We start from the raw sequence: 21563 nt of genomic DNA on the forward strand, positions 1-21563 counted from the left end.
TGTGCGTTGAATCTTAAAGTCACTGGCAGTGTCACCAGCAAAGCACCCCCACAATATCATACCTTCTCCTCCATGCTTCACCACGGTAGGAACCACACATGCAGAGATCATCCGTTCACCTATTCTGCGTCTCACAAAGACATGGCGGTTGGAACCAAAAATCTCAAATTTGGACTCATCAGACCAAAGAACAGATTTCCACCGGTCTAATATTCATTGCTTGCGTTTCTTGGCTCAAGCAGTCTCTTCTTCTTAATGGTGTCCTTTAGTCGTGGTTTCTTTGCAGTAATTCGACCATGAAGGCCTGATTCATGCAGCCTCCTGTGAACAGTGTCTGGTACTTGTAACTTCTGAGGCTGGTAACTCTAACAAACTTATCCTCTGCAGCAGAGGTAACTCTGGGTCTTCCTTTCCCGTGGCGGTCCTCATGACAGCCAGTTTCATCATAGCGCTTGATGGTTTTTGAGACTGCACTTGAAGAAACATTCAACATTCTTAAAATGTTCCAGATTGACTGAACTTCATGGCTTAAAGTAATGGACTGTTATTTCTCTTTATTTAGGCTGTTCTTGCCATAATAAGAACTTGGTATTTTACCAAATAGGGCTATCTTCTGTATACCACCCCAACCTTGTCACAACACAACTGATTAGCTCAAACGCATTAAGGAAAGCAATTCCACAAATTAACTTGTGACAAGTCCACCCCTGCTAATATAAAACTTAGTACATGAGGCTCACACTGAAACTCAGCAATGCATTCTTACTAAGCAACCGCATTTTAAACAGCTGAATTAAAATGTTAAAAACAACTGTGGCCACAACAATAGGACTGTCCTCAGATACCTGTAACGACTGGCCAGGAGTGGTAATAAAAGAAAACAGAAAATGACAGTCTCCATAAAACAATCGTCTCTTGTAAGATGATCAGTCACTATTATTTTACACATTTTGTTTGAATGTTATTGCCTTCAGTTTAAAAACAATCATTCTCCTTCATCCTATTGTTTTACTGTAAAATGTCACAATTTAAAATGTGCTTTCAATAAAGTTTTATTTGATTGATTTGTACACAATTAGTGGCTTTGTGTGGTTCAGTCAAGTTTTGGCAAGAGGGGACCATATCAATCCATAACTTTCAGAGTGATCAGTGTAGTTTCTCAGTTGACCAGAGGAGGGTAGTAATGACTTCACATGGGAGGACTGCTCTAGAAAGATGGGGAGAAGTGACTAAATCAAGCATTTAGATGTTTCACAGAAGTTAGTACTTATTTTGAAAGCAGAAAACAATATTGGATTGCTAAAGCACAAGAGAGAACTTAGTTTACTTTTATTGTAAAACCAGTTGACATTACAAAAAAGATTTGAGATTTTAAATAGTTGTCATGATGCGCCCTTTGCTAAGTGCTCCTCCCATTGGTTGCTCAGGTAACATCCCAAATGGCACCCTATTCCCCATATAGTGCACTACTTTTGACCAGGGTGCATATGGGAAATAGGGTGCCATTTGGGACAGACCTTCTGGCCTCAGGACCTGTGAGCAGAGGTTGGGTTCACATTGAAACCTGCCAAATAGATGATATATTGTACCCCCTGAGAAAAGCCAGCCTTTCCTCAAACCACCAGAACAAAATAAATACAATACACAAATATTGTAGACAGCATGTCACTGTTTCCATTTCTGTGTATATTGTTTCCTTGACGTTTGCGGTGGAATCTGCTTGGGTTTAAAACCCCAGTCACACATACCCTAGAGGAGCTGTCTGTCTGACACTGGGCCCCGGCCTTGACTGGTTAGAGTTAAGTCCAGGGTCCGTATTCATAAAATGTCTCAGTGTATGAGGGCTGATCTAGGATCAGTTGCCTTTTAGATCCTAATGAATACAAATATAAATCGACAGTGGGTACCCGTTCCGAGATCAGCACTGCTCTGTTCACAGCTTGAATCCAGAGTGTAGGGCCACCACTCCTCCTGTCAGGTTGTGGTAGCGGACAGAAAATAACCCTGCATCCTCAATCATTTGTTTGAATGTCTCCTGTAGAGGGAGAGAAAAGGAGAGAGAAACAGTTAGGTAAAAACATACAGCAAAACTTAAGTTTACAAACATACACAATATTCAATGTAATTTAGTCAGGCAGTATTTGAAGAAAATACTTTGAGAAATCTATTCAGCACAATTATGGCCACAAAAGGGCCAGACAGAATAGGTGCAGAAGGATGATTAAATCATTCATTCTTACCTGGTCTGGGAACTTCCTGATGCTCTCCACCAGGTACTGATAGGACTTCCAGTCGCCAGCGATCACCTCCCCCAGCACTGGGATCATCTGGAAACTGTAGGCATCGTAGAGCCTGGCCAGCAGGGGGTTGGTGACTTTACTGAACTCCAGACACATGAACCTTCCCCCTGGCTTCAGCACCCGTACAGCCTCCTGTAGAGCCTGGAAATAAGACGGAGGAAAAATATTTCATTTGATCATTTTAGGTAAGTATTGGCCCGTAGAAGAGTCTTCTATTTGGCTACCTTATCAAGTTTGATTTCTGGTGTACAATGAATGTAAGATGAATTACAAATGTTTATTTCCTTGCCTGCCAGGAGTACACTGAAATTAAGTGGATTGAGAAGGATTACCAGGTCTATGTGGGTGACATTACGGATGCCAAAAGCAATGGCGTACACGTCAAACTGGTCATCATCGAAAGGCAGTTCCTCTGCATCTCCTACCACCCAGGACAGACCTGTGACACACACACACAGGGTTATGTCACATCATATACCCCAGTCAAGCCAAAAGAAATCATGAGCACTTATTGAGAGCATAGTCCACAGACATGTCTAATGAGGGTAATATGGTGTACTAAAGAAAGGTAGTAAATGGAGGGTAATATGGTGTACTAAAGAAAGGTAGTAAATGGAGGGTAATACTGTGTGCATATAAATAATATAGATAGTAGCCTGACTAATCAGTGGGTGAGATGATACACCAGATAATGTACAATTCAATAAAACATTTCCAATTAAATCGCCCTACCACTACTGACGCCCATGCTCTCCGCTTTCTGTTTGCCCACTTTCAGCATCTCCTTGTTGATGTCACAGACTACAGCCCTGGAATCTCTGGCCTCCATCTCTATTCCCTCCGTGGGGGTCGTGTAGCTGGTTGAGATCTCCTGCCAGGAGGGGGTCTGGTTGGCCCGGGCAGTCCGCCGTGCAACACGCTCCTGCTGAGACCTCACATAGTTCAGGAATCTGAAGGAGATGTCACCTGGAGGTGCACAGTTGAAGTGATTTATTTGAATTGGCAGAGAAAAAAAATGAGTTACAAGTTTGTAACCAGTGGGATGTGAACAAAACATGTGCTTACAAGTCTAAGGCAGGGCTAGCTCACCACGAGAGTCTAATTCAAAAATCACCTGTGCTACATAAGGACTACTGTTATGAACACTGAATAAGAAGCCTACCTGTTCCTCCAGCTACGTCCAGTAGGCGTATGCCTGGCTGGGGGTTCATAACGTGGAGTAGCATGTCCTTCCAGAGCCGGTGGACCCCCAGACTCATAGCATCATTCATCACATCATACTTCTGGGCCACGCTCTCAAACACCTTGTAAACTGGATACAGGTGAAAGGTTTGAACACAGATGAATAGGGGAAACCTACTCTATAACTATACAAATCTCTGGGTTAACATTTTGAAGGAAGAGTCGATATCAGGGACTGGGAATAAAGCCCATATTACGCCAGCATTTGGGGCATGCACGGCTAACCGTGGCAAAAGAGTTGAGGGGGGATTGTAAAAGAGTGTGGGGAAGGGGGCGTGTAAGAGTTGGGGGGGGCATGTAGACTAACTTACCCACGCGGATCGTTGTAGGGCAAGGTTAACAATCGATTTTCAAGCGAGATAACATTAACTAAATTAGAGGTAAAATGGTTTGCCTCTACAGACTTTGAGATACATTTGCAATGAACATACAATCCAAAATCGGGCATTAATGGCCAACTGAACCAACAAGCTAGGCGTATCAATTAATAAATATCTGAGCAGCCTTAACGTAGCTACCTAACGTTAACGTTACCTCTCTCTGCCTTCTCTCCTTCGGACACAGTCTCGAAGCCGAAATGTGTACTTTTGTCCGCGGCACCATTGCTGAAGCATCGACAAGTTGAAAGATTTGAAGGGCAATTTGAACTGACTATTCGAACAGACACACTGCTATTGATAGTTCGAAAAGCATCACGAACTATTCTCCGAGGGAGCAACCTAATGGAAGCCGCCATGGTATTTTTCTTCTTCTGTGGGCTTTATGGCTGACTACAACTCAACAAGGTCTATTGCCGCCACCAACTGGACGGTTGAAAAAACAAGGTAAAAGAAAACCCATACGACCTTAACTCAACCCAAATAAAAATCAGTGGTTGAACAAGTGCCCAATTGTCATACTTGAGTAAAAGTAAAGATTCCTTAATAGAACATGACTAAAGGAAAAGTGAAAGTCACCCAGTAAAATACTTATTGAGTAAAAGTCTAAGTATTTGGTTTTAAATATACTTAAGTATCGAAGGTAAAAGTATAAATCGTTTCAAATTGCTTATATTAAGCAAACCAGACGGCACAATTGTATTTTATTTTTTAAATTTATGGATAGCCACGGACACATTCCGACACAGACATCATTTACAAACGAAGCATTTGTGTTTCGTGAGTCCGCCAGATCAGAGGCAGTAGGGTAGACCAGGGATGGTCTCTTGATAAGTGCGTGAATTGGACCATATTCCTGTCCAGGTAAGCATTCAAAATGTAACAAGTACTTTTGGGTGACAGAGAAAATATGTAGGAGTAAAAATTACATTATTTTATTGTCAAAATATAAATAGTAAAGTAAAGTACAGACACCCTAAAAAAAACAACTTCAGTGTACTTTAAAGTATTTTTACTTAAGTACTTTACACCACTGATAAAAATAGTACGTTGACAAAACCAAACCATAACTCCACTTCCTTCCTTCAAATCCCCATTTCTCGCTTCTCAGGCTCTAGGTCCTGAAAGAGTGGTACGGCTTGTGACAATACTCCATGCAACTCCTCCGCCGAGAAATATTTCCTTTCAGTCCCAGGAACCGCTCCGCCGAATCCACAATAATATCTATTTTCCTGGAATTCCACCTTGGCAGTGCCAACAATCACCATAGCTATAAAGGCCACAAAGTCCACCTTGTTAAACTTTAAAATATCTGGGTTCTGCTGGTGAAAGGCAACCCCTGCAGCCTGCAGTTTTTATTTTATTTAACCTTTATTTAACTAGGCAAGTCAGTTAAGAACAAATTCTTATTTACAATAACGGCTTACCCTGGCCAAACCTGGACAACACTGGGCCAATTGTGTGCTGGGATGCAGTGTACACTGGGATGCAGTTTCTTAAACCACTGCGCCACTCTGGAGCCCAGTGAAGGCCTATCCACCACCACGGACTCTTCAGGAGCACCATTCAAACCCTCAACCCTTTTAACAGACGCTGCATATGAAATGCTCTGGACAGCCCTAACTTTGGCCACCTCATTCTCTTTCATCCTTGTCGGGCATTCGAAAGACGTGGCTTCATGGTTCCCACCACAATTGAAACATGTCACATTTTCATCACTTTTAAAACACCCCAAATCAAAAGTATGTATATAGCCCTTCGTACATCAGCTGATATCTTAAAGTGCTGTACAGAAACCCAGCCTAAAACCCCAAATGGCAAGAAATGCAGGTGTAGAAGCACGGCGGCTAGGAAAAACTCCCTAGAAAGGCCAAAACCTAGGAAGAAACCTAGAGAGGAACCAGGCTCTGAGGGGTGGCCAGTCCTCTTCTGGCTGTGCCGGTACATGGCCAAGATGTTGAAACGTTCATAGATGACCAGCAGGGTCAAATAATAATCACAGTGGTTGTAGAGGGTGCAACAGGTCAGCACCTCTGCAGTAAATGTCAGTTGGTCAGGGTTCCATAGCTGCAGGCAGAACAGTTTAAACTGGAGCAGAAGCACGACCAGGTGGACTAGGGACAGCAAGGAGTCATCAGGACAGGTAGTCCTGAGGCATGGTGTTAGGGCTCAGGTCCTCAGAGAGAAGAGAAAGAGAAAAAGAGAACGAGAGAGAGAGAGAGAGAGATAGAGAGAATTAGAGGGAGCATACTTAAATTCACACAGGACACCGGATAAGACAGGAGAAATACTCCAGATATAACAAACTGACCCTAGCCCCCCGACACAAACTATTGCAGCGTAATTACTGGAGGCTGAGACAGGAGGGACTATACACCCGGACAGGGCCAACCAGGCAGGATATAACCCCACCCAATTTGCCAAAGCACAGCCCCCATAGCACTAGAGGGATATCTTCAACCACCAACTTACTACTCTGAGACAAGTCTGAGTATAGCCCACAAAGATCTCCCCCACGGTTCGAACCCGAGGGGGGGCGCTAACTAGAGGTCGACCGATTAATCGGAATGGCCGATTAATTAGGGCCGATTTCAAGTTTTCATAAAAATCGGAAATCTGTATTTTTGGACACCGATTTGGCCGATTTTTTATTTATTTATTTTTTACACCTTTATTTCATCTTTATTTAACTAGGCAAGTCAGTTAAGAACGCATTCTTATTTTCAATGACGGCCTAGGAACGGTGGGTTAACTGCCTTGTTCAGGGGCAGAACGACAGATTTTGACCTTGTCAGCTCAGCAGAACGACAGATTTTGACCTTGTCAGCTCAGGGATTCAATCTTGCAACCTTAGAGTTAACTAGTCCAACGCTCTAACCACCTGCCTCTCATTGCACTCCACGAGGAGCCTGCCTGTTACGCGAATGCAGTAAGCCAAGGTAGGTTGCTAGCTAGCATTAAACTTATCTTATAAAAAACAATCAATCAATCAATCATAGTCACTAGTTAACTACACATGGTTGATGATATTACTCGTTTATCTAGCGTGTCCTGCGTTGCATATAATCGATGCGGTGCGTATCGTTGCTCCAATGTGTACCTAACCATAAACATCAATGCCTTTCTTAAAATCAATACACAGAAGTACACTGCTCAAAAATAAAGGGAACACTTAAACAACACAATGTAACTCCAAGTCAATCACACTTCTGTGAAATCAAACTGTCCACTTAGGAAGCAACACTGATTGACAATAAATTTCACATGCTGTTGTGCAAATGGAATAGACAACAGGTGGAAATTATAGGCAATTAGCAAGACACCCCCAATAAAGGAGTGGTTCTGCAGGTGGTGACCACAGACCACTTCTCAGTTCCTATGCTTCCTGGCTGATGTTTTGGTCACTTTTGAATGCTGGCGGTGATTTCACTCTAGTGGTAGCATGAGACGGATTCTACAACCCACACAAGTGGCTCAGGTAGTGCAGCTCATCCAGGATGGCACATCAATGCGAGCTGTGGCAAGAAGGTTTGCTGTGTCTGGAGGCGCTACCAGGAGACAGGCCAGTACATCAGGAGACGTGGAGGAGGCCGTAGGAGGGCAACAACCCAGCAGCAGGACCGCTACCTCCGCCTTTGTGCAAGGAGGAGCAGGAGGAGCACTGCCAGAGCCCTGCAAAATGACCTCCAGCAGGCCACAAATGTGCATGTGTCTGCTCAAACGGTCAGAAACAGACTCCATGAGGGCCTGACGTCCACAGGTGGGGGTTGTGCTTACAGCCCAACACCGTGCAGGATGTTTGGCATTTGCCAGAGAACACCAAGATTGGCAAATTCGCCACTGGCGCCCTGTGCTCTTCACAGATGAAAGCAGGTTCACACTGGAGGCCACCCACACTACTGAGCCTCATTTTGACTTGTTTTAAGGACATTACATCAAAGTTGGATCAGCCTGTAGTGTGGTTTTCCACTTTAATTTTGAGTGTGACTCCAAATCCATCATTTCCATTGATCATTTTTGTGTGATTTTCTTGTCAGCACATTCAACTATGTAAAGAAAAAAGTATTTCATAAGAATATTTCATTCATTCAGATCTAGGATGTGTTATTTAGTGTTCCCTTTATTGTTTTGAGCAGTGTATATATTTTTAAACCTGCATATTTAGCTAAAAGAAATCCAGGTTAGCAGGCAATAACCAGGTGAAATTGTGTCACTTCTCTTGCGTTCATTGCACGCAGAGACAGGGTATATGCAACAGTTTGGGCCGCCTGGCTCATTCCGAACTAATTTGCCAGAATTTTACATAATTATGACATAACATTGAATGTTGTGCAATGTAACAGCAATATTTAGACTTATGGATGCCACCCGTTAGATAAAATGCGTCAATGGTTCCGTATTTCACTGAAAGAATAGACGTCTTGTTTTCGAGATGATAGTTTCCGGATTCGACCATATTAATGACCTAAGGCTCGTATTTCTGTGTGTTATCATGTTATAACTAAGTCTGATTTGATAGAGCAGTCTGACTGAGCGATGGTAGGCACCAGCAGGCTCGTAAGCATTCATTCAAACGGCACTTTTGCGCGTTTGCCAGCAGCTGTTTATGACTTCAAGCCTATCAACTCCCGCGATTAGGCTGGTGTAACCGATGTGAAATGGCTAGCTAGTTAGCGGGGTGCGCGCTGATAGCGTTTCAAACATCACTCGCTCTGAGACCTGGAGTGGTTGTTCCCCTTGCTCTGCATGGGTAACACTGTTCCTGGTTCGAGCCCAGGTAGGAGCGAGGAGAGGGATGGAAGCTATACTGTTACACTGGCAATACTAAAGTGCCTATGAGAACATCCAATAGTCAAAGGTTAATGAAATACAAATGGTATAGAGAGAAATAGTCCTATAATTCCTATAATAACTACAACCTAAAACGTCTTACCTGGGAATATTGAAGACTCATGTTAAAAGGAACCACCAGCTTTCATATGTTCTCATGTTTTGAGCAAGGAACTGAAAAGTTAGCTTTCTTCTATGGCACATATTGCACATTTACTTTCTTCTCCAACACTTTGTTTTTGCATTAGTTAAACCCAATTGAACATGTTTCATTATTTATTTGAGGCTAAATTGATTTTATTGATGTGTTAAATTAAGTTAAAATAAGTGTTCATTCAGTATTGTTGTAATTGTCATTATTACAAATAAAATAAAAAAATCTGCAGATTAATCGGTATCGGCTTTTTTGTTCCTCCAATAATCAGTATCGGTGTCGGAGTTGAAAAATCATAATCGGTCGACCTCTAGCGCCAACCCGGACAGGAAGATCACGTCAGAGACTCAACCCACTCAAGTGACGCACCTCTCCTAGGGACAGCATGGAAGAGCACCAGTAATAGGGTTAGAGGCAGAGAATCCCAGTGGAGAGAGGGGAACCGGCCAGGCAAAGACAGCAAGGGTGGTTCGTCGCTCCAGTGCCTTTCCGTTCACCTTCACACCCCTGGGCCAGACTACACTCATCCATTGGGCCTACTGAAGAGATGAGTCTTCAATAAATACTTCAAGATCGAGGCCGAGTCTGCGTCTCTCACATGGATAGGCAGACCATTCCATAAAAATTGAGCTCTATAGGAGAAAGCCCTGCCTCCAGCTGTTTGCTTAGAAATTCTGGGGACAAAAAGGAGGCCTGCGTCTTGTGACCGTAGCGTACGTGTAGGTATGTACGGCAGGACCAAATCGTAAAGATAGATAGGAGCAAGCCCATGTAATGCTTTCTAGGTTAGCAGTAAAACCTTGAAATCATCCCTAACCTTAACAGGAAGCCAGTGTAGAGAGGCTAGCACTGGAGTAATATGATCAATATTTTTGGTTCTAGTCAAGATTCTAGAGCCGTGTTTAGCACTAGCTGAAGTTGATTTAGTTCTTTATCCGGGTAGCCGGAAAGTGGAGCATTGCAGTAGTATAATCTAGAAGTGGCAAAAGCATGGATTCATTTTTCTGGGTCATTTTTGGAGAAAAAAAATCAGATTTTTGCTATGTTACATAGATGGAAAAAATCTGTCCTTGAAACAGAGTTGATATGTTCGTCAAAAGAGAGATCATGGTCCAGAGTAACGCCAAGGTCCTTTAAAGTTTTATTTGAGACGACTGTACAATCATCAAGATCAATTGTCAGATTCTACAGAAGATCTCTTTGTTTCTTGGGACATAGAACTAGCATCTCTGTTTTGTCCGAGTTTAAAAGTAAAACATTTGCCACCATCCACTTCCTTATGTCTGAAACACAGGCTTCCAGGGAGGGCCCATTTGGCTGCTTCACCATGTTTCATTGAAATATACAGCCATGTATTGTCCGCATAGCAGTGAAAGTTATCATTATGTTTCAAAATGACATCACCAAGAGGTAAAATATATAGTGAAAACATTAGTGGTCCTAAAACGGAACCTTGAGGAACACCAACATTTACAGTTGATTTGTCAGAGGACAAACCATTCACAGAGACAAGCTGATATTTTTCTGACAGGTAAGATCTAAACCAGGCCAGAACCTGTCCGTGTATACCAATTTGGGTTTCCAATCTCTCCAAAAGAATGTGGTGATCGATGGTGTCAAAAGCAGCACTAAGGTCTAGGAGCACCAGGACAGATGCAGAGCCTTGGTCTGACGCCATTAAAAGGTAATTTACCACCTTCACGAGTGCAGTCTCAGTGCTATGATGGGGTCTAAAACCAGACTGAAGCGTTTCGTATACATTGTTAGTCTTCAGGAAGACAGTAAGTTGCTGCGCAACAGCTTTTTCATTTTTTTTTGAGAAGAATGGGAGATTTGATATAGGTCAACATTTGTTTAATTTTCTGGTTCAAGGTTTGGCTTTTTCAAGAGAGGCTTTATTACTGCCACTTTTAGTGAGTTTGGTACACATCCGGTGGACAGGGAGCCGTTTATTATGTTCAACATAGGAGGGCCAAGCACAGGAAGCAGCTCTTTCAGTAGTTTAGTTGGAATAGGGTCCGGTATGCAGCTTGAAGGTTTAGAGGCCATGACTATTTTCATCAATGTGTCAAGAGATATAATATTTTAAAAACTCGAGTATCTCCTTTGATCCTAGGTCCTGGCAGTGTTGTGCAGACTCAGGACAACTGAGCATTGGAGAAATACCCAGATTTAAAGAGGAGTCCATAGTTTGCTTTCTAATGATCATGATCTTTTCGTCAAAGAAGTTAATGAATTTATCACTGCTGAAGTGAAAGCCATCCTCTCTTGGGGAATGCTGCTTTTTAGTTAGCTTTGCGACAGTATCAAAAATAAATGTATTCTCCTCAATTAAGTTGGAAAAATAGGATGATCGAGCAGCAGTGAGGGCTCCACAATATTTATTACACGAGACAAAACTAGGTCCAGAGTATGACTGTGGCAGTGAGTAGGTCCGGAGGACAAAACCCACTTAGTCGATGATGGCTCTGAAAGCCTTTTGGAGTGGGTCTGTGAACTTTTCCATGTGAATATATAGTCACCAAAAATGTGAATATTATCTGCCATGACTATAAGGTCCGATAGGAATTCAGGGAACTCAGTGAGGAACGCTGTATACGGCCCAGGAGGCCTGTAAACAGAAGCTAAGTAATTGAGTAGGTTGCATAGATTTCATGACTAGAAGCTCAAAAGACCAAAAGACAGTCATTTGTTTTTGTAAATTGAAATTTGGGATCGTAAATGTTAGTAACACCTCTGCCTTTGCGGGATGCGCTGGGGATATGGTCTCTAGTGTAACCAGGAGGAGAGGTCTCATTTAACACAGTAAATTCATTAGGCTTAAGCCATGTTTCAGTCAGGCCAATCACATCAAGATTATGATCCGTGATTAGTTCATTGACTATAACTGCCTTGGAAGTGAGGGATCTAACATTAACCTCACTAGGGTATGTGGGCTGCTAGCGTCCCACCTGGCCAACATCCAGTGAGATTGCAGAGCATCAAATTCAAATACAGAAATACTCATTATAACATTTCAGAAAACATACAAGTATTTTACATAGGTTTAAATATGAACTTATTGTGAATCCAACCACTGTGCCAGATTTCAAAAATGCTTTTACGGCGAAAGCATACCTTAAGATTATTTGAGAACATTGCCCAGCGGACAAATCATTACAAACAGTAACCAGCCAAGTAGAAGAGTTACACAAGTAAGAAATATCGATACAATTAATCCCTTACCTTTGATGATCTTCTGTATGCACTCAGAAGACATTCATTTACTCAATAATTGTTCCTTTTGTTCGATAAAGTCTCTCTTTATATCCAAAAACCTCAGTTTTGTTCGCACGTTTTCTTCAGTAATCTACAGGCTCAAACGCAGTCACAACAGGCAGACAAAAAAAATCCAAATTGTGTCCGTAAAGTTCATAGAAACATGTCAAACGATGTTTATATTCAATCCTCAGGTTGCTTTTAGCCTAAATAATCGATAATATTTCAACCGGACAATAACGTCGTTAATATAAAATGTAAACAAGAAAGGCACTCTCTCGGTCGCGCGCATGAAAAAGCTCTGTGACATGGCAGGGTGACTGCTCTTACTCCATCATTTTTCAGAATACAAGCCTGAAACAATTGCTAAAGACTGTTGACATCTAGTGGAAGGCATAGGAATTGCAATTTGAGTCCTAAGTCAATGGATACTGTAATGGCATTGAATAGAAAACTACAACAACAAAAAGAATCCTACTTCCTAAATGGATTTTTCTCAGGTTTTCGCCTGACAAATCAGTTCTGTTATACTCACAGACACTATTTTAACAGTTTTGGAAACTTTGCATATCATATATTCTGGGCCCGAGTAGCAGGCAGTTTCATTTGGGCACGCTTTTCATCCAAAATTCCAAAATTTTAAGTTGCCCTATTTTGAGACGTGAGATATCACAATCTCTTTCAATAATGACAAGAATGAAGGAGGTCTTTATTTACCCAGCAGTCTCTCCACCAGTTTGGATATCTCAAATGTATTCTTCAAGATTGGGAATCCGATCAGCTGCTCCTCTTTAACAAACCATACTCTTACAAGATACATTCTCAGCACTGTACACTACTTTGCCACATTTTCCATTCTTTTGGACAATATTCCAATCAGCATCCGCTTCCGCCATCTTTCAGGCCGCCATGGTGAATCTCATGCCGCTTTAAAAGTAACTGGGAACTCGGAAATTGCGTTCAAGACAACTGGGAACTCAAATGTGTTTTGAATGGTCATCCGACCCAAGTTGGAAACTGGCATATTTTTTTAAAAGTACCATATGACAACTGGGAACTCTGAGAAAATGAGGTCAAACCATGACTTTGGTGATTTTCAGGTCGGAAAGTCAGAGCTCTAGAAAGTTGACAGAGTTTCTGAGTTGGATGACCGTTCAAAATGTTTTTGGGTAGTTCAAGTTGTATACTTGTGGGACATGGATCAAAAGAGGTACTTCATGTGTACGACTTCTCTAAACTGTTTGTGACTATAATGTTTATCCACTGTACTAGTCCCTTTACTTCAGTACTACTACCGTATAATAGTATACTTTTCTCTATGTGTATAAACAACAATTCCCCTTTTCATCTCTACTGTTAGATATTATTCTATTTTCTCACCTCAAAATCAATCAACGTTTATTTGTCACATGCACAGGATACAACAGGTGTAAACAGTACAGTGAAATGCTTACTTGCAAGCTTGATTCTCATTTGAGTTAAATACGTAAAATGATATCTCCCTCATTTTGATGCAATTTCAGCACGATTATATAATAACTAGGTTAGTGCTCAACACCAATGTTTGTTTTATGTTTTATGTTTGATAATTTGCTCCAATTTCACAAAACTGAAAATAAACAGACCTGTAAACACATTGCACGGACGCATGCACACACACACACACACACACGCCTATTTGTGGTTTTTATCCTACTCCAGTTTCTGACTTCTTCTACCTCTTTATCTTTTAGTGTAGAAAGTGGCAGTTTTCCTGCCTGTTCATCGATTGGGACCAAACCTTTTCTCTTTTCTATGGTAACCAGACACCTGGGTCCATTGTCTCTATTGTTGTGTTAATTAGAGGCTAAGTCTCATGTTCGGAGGGAGAAGCTGGCACCAGTCTGTTCTCATGGCCTCTGCTACAGGGAAGGTGATGGAAGGAACAGGGGACAGGGCCATGGCCTGCATGGCCATCTCATAGGGACCTAGTGGATGGTGGAAAAACACTGGCTCTGTGGAGAGAGAAGGAAGAAAAAGTCCTCCTACGTCTCTGTGTCACATATACAGCGAGAGAGAGGGGTAAGTTAGAGTCACAGGACTAGTGTTACAGCCTAACAATAGCTAGGCAGCACCAGTGGACCAGGGGAGTGAAAAGAGCAGTCAGGGTTGATGCAAGGTGAGGTGTCTGTGTGCGTGTGGTAGCAAAATACTATGTTTATCTGTCTCTCTCTATCTCCTTCCCTTCTTCACAGAGCAAGTCTCTCTCATTATCTCTGTTTCCATGAGAGGTCAGTGGCACAGACCCCCATGCTATTCTGAGTTATTAGTAGAGTGTGCTGCTGTCTTCATTCTTCCATTCTTCTAAGCCTACAGTTGTAAACTGGTATGGAGCAGAAATTCATGCCACCAGTAGAGGGGGCAAGATGACAGTATTTCAAAGTAATAAACATTCAGGTCAACTCTTCACCACAGTTATTTGTTTTACATGTTAGCAGACACTTATCCAGCAATTATGGTTAAGTGCCTTGCTCAAGGGCACATCGGCAGAGTTTTCACCTGGTTGGCTCAGGGAATCGAGCCCGCAACCTTTCTGTTACTAGCACAACGTTCTAACTGCTAGGCTACCTGTCGCATGGGTGAGGCTCCACAATGTTAACATATTCTGACCCATGGTCATGTTAAACATCATATTTTCATTCAAAAAATGTAATGATCTGCCTCACTTTAAGTTAATTATCTGTTCTAAATGTGTGTCCTGTCGGATTCAAACTAGATATGCAGTGACAGTGTAAGTCTTGCTTCAAATTTTTTTTTTTTCTGTGTGCAATTGTATTTGACAAATTACAAGTCCTGTTGAGTTAAGTTAACTAGAGCCTCTTGCCCTCTTCACTAGTCCAGTTGAAGAAGAAAGATACACATACAGACACAAATGTTTTAGATTATAATATATCCGTTCCTGTTTTTACTTTTTATGCGGTTCCAATTAAATCTCTGATCTCATACTCTTCCAAATCTGCAGGTTGCATGACTGACAATGGGTCAAACATGGCACCCCCAATCCCATACCTGGGTTCACCTAGGATTTAAAACCAGGCACGCCTGGTGTGCTGCATTTGCTTGGTTTTCACTTTTGGGATTTCTCTATTGTTGCAATACAATAGGCTAGGTCAATCAAGTTTAGCAAAATGATTTGAAATGATTTAGAGTAGTATTTGAGGTCTGCTCCGAAGACCCACCGCTCTGTCTCTATTTATCTACAGAGAGATAGCAAGAGAGAGTCTGGCAGTCATTTCAGACATACGATATGGATTAAGCTGCTTTGGAGAAAAACAGGGCTTGAATTACCCTCCGCGCAGTCTTTTCAAGCACTGACTGAAGTGGCCCAAAAGGACTATGGATGCTTTGTGGAGGCACGGTGGATGGTTAGTTCAAGTTGTAGAGTTGTGGGACATGGATAAAAATAGGTACTTCATGTGTACTACTTCTCAAAACATGTTTGTGACTATAATGTTTATCCACTGTACTAGTACCTTTACTTTAGTACTACTACAGTATAATAGTATACTTTTCTCTATGTGTATAAACAACAATTCACCTTTTCATCTCTACTGTTAGATATTATTCTATTTTCTCACCTCAAAATCAATCAACGTTTATTTGTCACATGCACAGGATACAACAGGTGTAAACAGTACAGTGAAATGCTTACTTGCAAGCTTTTCCTCAACAATATCAAAGGTAAAAATGTAAACTTAAAGAAGAGCAGGGAATCAATTACTGGGTCATTTCAAATGAAGAAAAAAAAACACACTTGAAATAGAAACACACCAGTATCGAATGCTATAAGGTCAGTACCAGTACTATATCAATGTGCAGGGATACTGGTGGTTCACATGTATTCACACTGTACATGTGAATATCCATAATAATGTATTCTGAAAATGTGTAGGGTAGGTCTTGTGTGCTGGTATGACAGACCGAAGTCAACTAATCACGGCTGGACACAGGAATAAGAAACATGCATACAGAATTTATTTAGCAACCAGGACACATTCACTTAAATAAAACTGCAAAGATACTTAACTTATACAAAACATAGATTATATCCCATTCACATACAAAATAATAATAATTTACTGTATAAATTACAATTTCACTAATTTATTTACAATTTTCATGAAAACAATATTTTGTATTCCCACAAAACCCATTGGTCTCCATATCACACAGAGCTGCTCATCTTGTTATCATGACAAGAGTGCCGAGTAACATTTTGAATGAGTCGCAGAAAGAGAAAAGAGAAGACAGTTTCTATTATTATATGGAGGTACCATGGAATTGTCTGGTTGACATGGGAGAAAATGGAGTTGGTATTATTATTCACCAGGCTATCCAAACATGACGCGCACACACACACACACACACACACAGAGAGAGAGAGAAAGAGAGAGCTCCAAAAGTATTGGGACACGTGTTATTCTTTTGGCTCTCTACTCCAGCCCTTTGGATTTGAAATGATACAAATAACTATGAAGCTAAAGTGCAAAGTGTCAGCTTTAATTTGAGGGTATTTTCATCCAAATCAGGTGATCAAATATCCCCCCCCCCCCCCCCCCCAAATACTAACCTTCACTGTTATTGTAATGGTGAGAGGTTATGTCTTGGGGTCTTGATATTTGTGCATCTGTAACTTTCTCACTCATCATTATTCACGATTCATTCAGGATGATCTGTAATCATGGTAGCATCCACATTAATGTAGAAGTGTTTAGAAGCATATTCTAGTCTTATTTACAATAAAAGTGACTCCAAAATGAAATTGATACATTATTTATACATTATTTACCATGAATTTCTAATGCGCACAAAATGATCTGAAACAACAAAAACAAAGAGCAAATGCATCCAACAAATGTGTAGAGTCACAAGCTTGATGTAGTCATTGCATACTATGAATATGGGACCAAATACTTCACTTTAATACACATAAGTGAATTTGTCCCAATACTTTTTGTCCCTTAAAACAGGGGGACTATGTAAAAAAAAAAGTGCTGTAATTTCTAAACGATTCATGAAAATACCCTCAAATTAAAGCTGACAGTCTGCACTTTAACCTCATTTCAAATCCAAAGTGCTGGAGTACAGAGCCAAAACAACAAACAATGTGTCACTGTCCCAAAGGTTTTGGAGCTCACTCTATGTCTTACTATACTTGTGAGGACTGTTTGGAGACCAACAATTGATTCCCATACAAAATCCTATTTTCCCTAATCCCTAACCTTAACCCATAACCCTAAACCTAATTCCTAACCCAAACCCGTAATTCTAACCCTAAACCAAAAATAGCCTTTTTACAAGTGAGGACTTCTCTGAATTTCTTGTTTACTATTCTTGTGAGGACTTCTGGTACTCACAAAAATAGTAAAACGTACACACGCATGCACGCACACACACACACACACACACACACACACACACACACACACACACACACACACACACACACACACACACACACACACACACACACACACACACAGTCTCCCTTTCTCTAAGCACAAACTGCACTGATCATACCTTGGTACTGCGATAATTAACATGAGTAACAGATGAGCAGACAGCCAAAATACAACATTAGGTCACCCAGCAGACAAACATCAGAGTTGAGAAGAAGAAAAGTTCAAGGCCCTTTCATTAAGTCACACCTACGATAAATCCTAAACCTTATTCCAATGTGAATCTGGTCAAAAGTAGTGCACTATATATAGTTGGGAATAGGGTGCCATTTGGGACACAACCACTGGTCCCTTTGATGTTTTAAGTAGAAATTGCGCACCAATATTGAATTTTAAAAGCCTGTTATATTAAATGAAGTGCCCTTTAATATAAACCACATGGACAATTCAATAAATCAGATTTTTGTTGAAATGAATGAAAAAATCTGCGCTTGAAAAAAAATCTTCACTTTTACATGTCCCTTGTCATGTTGTTCTGACTTGTAGGAAGATTTGAACCCACTTAACCACAAAATGTCATTACGTTTTCACCATCATTGTAAATCCCTAATTATGTTCTTGCTTTGACAGAGTTATTTCTGAAGATTGTTATTTATTTAATTGTGATTAGTAAATAACATACATCTGCCCCTCATTTTAAGGTCAACCCTGTTACGTGAACTGAAATCTCATTTTAATTTAGTGAAGCTATTCCAATTGAACTATTAAAATTTCAAGTCACATCATAGTGTAAAAGCAGGTGAGCTGGGTCAACTCTTTTTGGCCTGTTGCACACAACAAGCTGTCACGAGCCATCAAAAGCATGGCTGATTTAAGATGGAAACTTCAACACTGTTACAGTCAATGAAGTATAGAAACTCTGGATTGCTGATGCTATGTATTGGAAAAATGCAAAGGCTTTGAAGCCACCAGTCGGCCATATTGGCACTCCTCAGAAATGCAGTCCTCCATAGGAATGAATGGAATTCTACAGTATTTCATTTAAATGTTTCAAAGATAACATTTCATGTATTTAAGTATTTGTGTTGTTTTAGTGGGGACAGTAACATTAGCGCTTTTTAAAAAATGATACTTTAAGGAAAATGTTTTTATTTATTTATTCATTTGGAATTTTTATGTTTAGCAAAAATAATTTTATGTCAAATAAAAAAATAATAATAAATGTGACAAAAACAAATGTAGACGTTAATAAATGCATTTCCATAGCTTCCAAAATATATATTTTTTTACAAAAGTGGGGGAGTGCCAAAATGGAGAGTATCATCTAGAGTATATACAACTCCGTTACTTTAATGGTACTTTATTGGCACTTACAATAGTAAAACAAAAATACCCCTTGGGTTGGGAAAACATGTTGTTTTATGTCGTTGAACATGTGCTGTTTATGACAGAATGGTAAAATGAGGTGAAATGAAAGTATTTTTTGACCAAGTTACACTACCTAAAATGTCATCTATCCATACAATTTTGCATATCAACTTCAACCCTTTTATTGCAAGTGCTCTCAATGTCAAGTTTGCACTTTTGCAAATCTCCTATCATCAGTTTCAAACGGTTTTTGGTTTCGAGAGCAAATAAGAGCCAAACTGGATTTCAGTATTATTTATCTGTCACCATACAAGTAGAGGCACATTTAAGTGCATTGACGTTTGGACCAGATTAATCAGCTTTCACTGGGTTTGAGATTGTTGGGAAAAACAAAGCCATAGAAATAGAATTCTAACATTATTATACATATACAGTATAATGTAATATATATTAACATATATTTCATCGATGGTTCAACCTCTCTTTATGGAATTCCAACCTGCTGTATTCAAGGGGCACATTAATGCATTGTTAACTTACAACGTGTCCTCGATGCTCACAGAAACACCCCGGACTGCAACAGTCGTTTGCCTTCCACAGTGGACCATCACGAGTACTTTCATTCATTCATTCCATATTATTTGTGCTTTAGCTGTAAAGTTGAGAGAGGTTGTTTGGGTCTCGTGAGCCCTCTGAATGTGGGAATGAATCTGCTGCTGAAGACAGGGGGGGAGAAAATGTGCTCCAACCTCCGAGCTAAGTAGCAGTTGATGAGTAAGTACAAAAACGACTTTGAAGGATTTTGCCATTGCTTTGCCGAGACACAAAATGAAAGAGCAGGACATATGTCATCATCATCATCCCCCACATTGAATTACGCAATATACAACACAATTTACCCCCTCCTTGTAATCAAATGGCAACATAACGATAGCAATATGTTCGGTAATGTCCAAGAAGACTACGCATAAGAGCACACAGAAAGAAAAAGATACAAAAATGAAGCAAACCTTTTTCCCAAGTCTCGCCCACGCTACAGTAAATCCCATCGTCATGGCCTCTCATAGGGTGGGGACCACAAGCAATAGACTCAAAGACAGTGAGAAGGGGGGGGGGGGGGTAGAGGGAAAGAAGCCATAGCAGGCTTCTTTAAGATCCTTAAGGCACTTAAACATAGTTAAACCAGAAAGATAAGAACCACAGCCGAGCGGATGAGAGAGAACCTCTGAGCATTTCAAACACTCTTTTGAACGGCAGTTGTTTAATGAAACCACGTCCCTCATCCACCAGTGGCCATGGAAGAGACTCTTGATACAGTTTCCTCCAGAGACGGCGTGGAAGAGATAGCAGTGTCGGTGGTGGAACTGCTTTAGAACTTTCAAATCCACAAGTGGCTCCTGGCATTATACCTAAAGCGGACTTTACCATTGGCTGCACGGAGTCACATTAAGAGAAATCCCAAGCAGCCCTCTCTACAAGTTCGAACACTGGAATGTGAGTTGTAATCTATACCTCGATTACGCTTTCTTCGTCTAATGATTTTTAATTTGAGTGTCATTATTTCTAGACAGCCTACATTTTCTCGTTCTGAACTTCTAACGTGAGCTGCGGGTGTGGCTTTGTGACAATGATCAAGAGCACCTGCTAACCGATTTGACTGCTCCAACAGTTACACCTCTGACACCACCAAAACATCAGATATCGCTGTTTAACGCTTGATCTGATTGAATCTAGGCCTTACTCTGACCCCTTGTGATCCAACACCTTGTTCTGTGAGACACCTATGACAGTCACTGATAGGGAATATGCATGGCTCCCTCAGTTGTTCGCAGGTTAGCGAATTTGGAGAGATTGTCAGACATTTTGTGCCCCACCGGCACACAGTTACAATGAAAGGCCTGCATTCTGGAGGAGTCCTATGGAAACTGCTTGCTTTGGCCCCAGCCAACCCTTGTCTCTAGAGGAGGACTGCAATGCTCTCAGACATCCATGGACAATGGAAGTGGAACCCATGGAAGATGAGTTCCCTACAGTAAAACATCCACCTCACACTGTATAGCTGCCCTCCTCTCCTGCCTTGTACACAGCAGACACAGACAGCCCTGTCTGGATCCCCTTTAGGGACTTGGCTCTTGGGCCATTTGGTAGTAGTCACTCAGTGAGTCAGTGAATCAGTCATTAGTGATTATGTTAGCTTTGTAGCTCAGTACCCCATAGAGTCTCATTGGTAGAGGGGCTAGCTCTATAACTAGCTCTGGTACGCTAGGCCCTGGTACATGATGGTGATGATGTTAGTAGACCAGACTGCAGTTCGCTAGTTGCCCACCAGAGGGCTGAGGTCTCCGTGGTGGTTCTTTAGCTTCTTCTTGAAGAGGGAGATGGTGGAGGGCCGATAGAAGATGATCCAGGGCTCGGACGCAGCACTCTGCACGCTGCAGCTCTCTGAACCACTGCTGGTCGGGATGTTGGGAGACCTGGAAAGAGACGAGGGATGAGGGGGGGAGAAGAGAGAGAAATAGATATGGCAAGAGAGAACAGTAACATTAGGTTACATATTCCACTGGCTGGGGCTCTCACAGTGTCAAAAATATATTAG

General features: G+C 41.2%; 2 protein-coding genes across 5 annotated transcripts in view; both read right to left on the reverse strand.

Annotated features, from left to right (window-relative positions):
• Nucleotides 1–1034: 1034 nt before the first annotated feature.
• Nucleotides 1035–4312, reverse strand: coq5 (coenzyme Q5, methyltransferase). 3 transcript variants are annotated; one of them, XM_029636965.2, is made up of 7 exons: nucleotides 4077–4312; nucleotides 3463–3612; nucleotides 3033–3266; nucleotides 2633–2739; nucleotides 2241–2441; nucleotides 1908–2035; nucleotides 1035–1202 (listed from the first exon to the last, which is right to left on the reverse strand). In XM_029636965.2, exons 1-6 carry the CDS (start codon nucleotides 4276–4278, stop codon nucleotides 1934–1936), a joined length of 996 nt encoding a protein of 331 aa, XP_029492825.2. In that variant the 5' UTR covers nucleotides 4279–4312; the 3' UTR covers nucleotides 1035–1202; nucleotides 1908–1933. The 3 variants fall into 3 exon arrangements, with proteins under 3 accessions (XP_029492825.2, XP_029492826.2, XP_029492824.2); XM_029636966.2 differs by having other exon boundaries at nucleotides 1035–1207; XM_029636964.2 differs by having other exon boundaries at nucleotides 1035–2035.
• An 11841-nt stretch (nucleotides 4313–16153) lies between these two features.
• Nucleotides 16154–21563, reverse strand: part of LOC115111926 (kremen protein 1) — a 109022-nt gene continuing 103612 nt past the window's right edge. For both annotated transcript variants that reach the window (XM_029638473.2, XM_029638472.2), the window contains exon 10: nucleotides 16154–21441. In XM_029638473.2, the coding sequence (XP_029494333.1) occupies nucleotides 21282–21441 (160 nt within the window). In that variant the 3' untranslated portion in view covers nucleotides 16154–21281. The remainder of the gene's footprint in view (nucleotides 21442–21563) is intronic.

This window comes from Oncorhynchus nerka, linkage group LG27 (assembly GCF_034236695.1).
Source record: "Oncorhynchus nerka isolate Pitt River linkage group LG27, Oner_Uvic_2.0, whole genome shotgun sequence".
NCBI lineage: Eukaryota > Metazoa > Chordata > Actinopteri > Salmoniformes > Salmonidae > Oncorhynchus > Oncorhynchus nerka.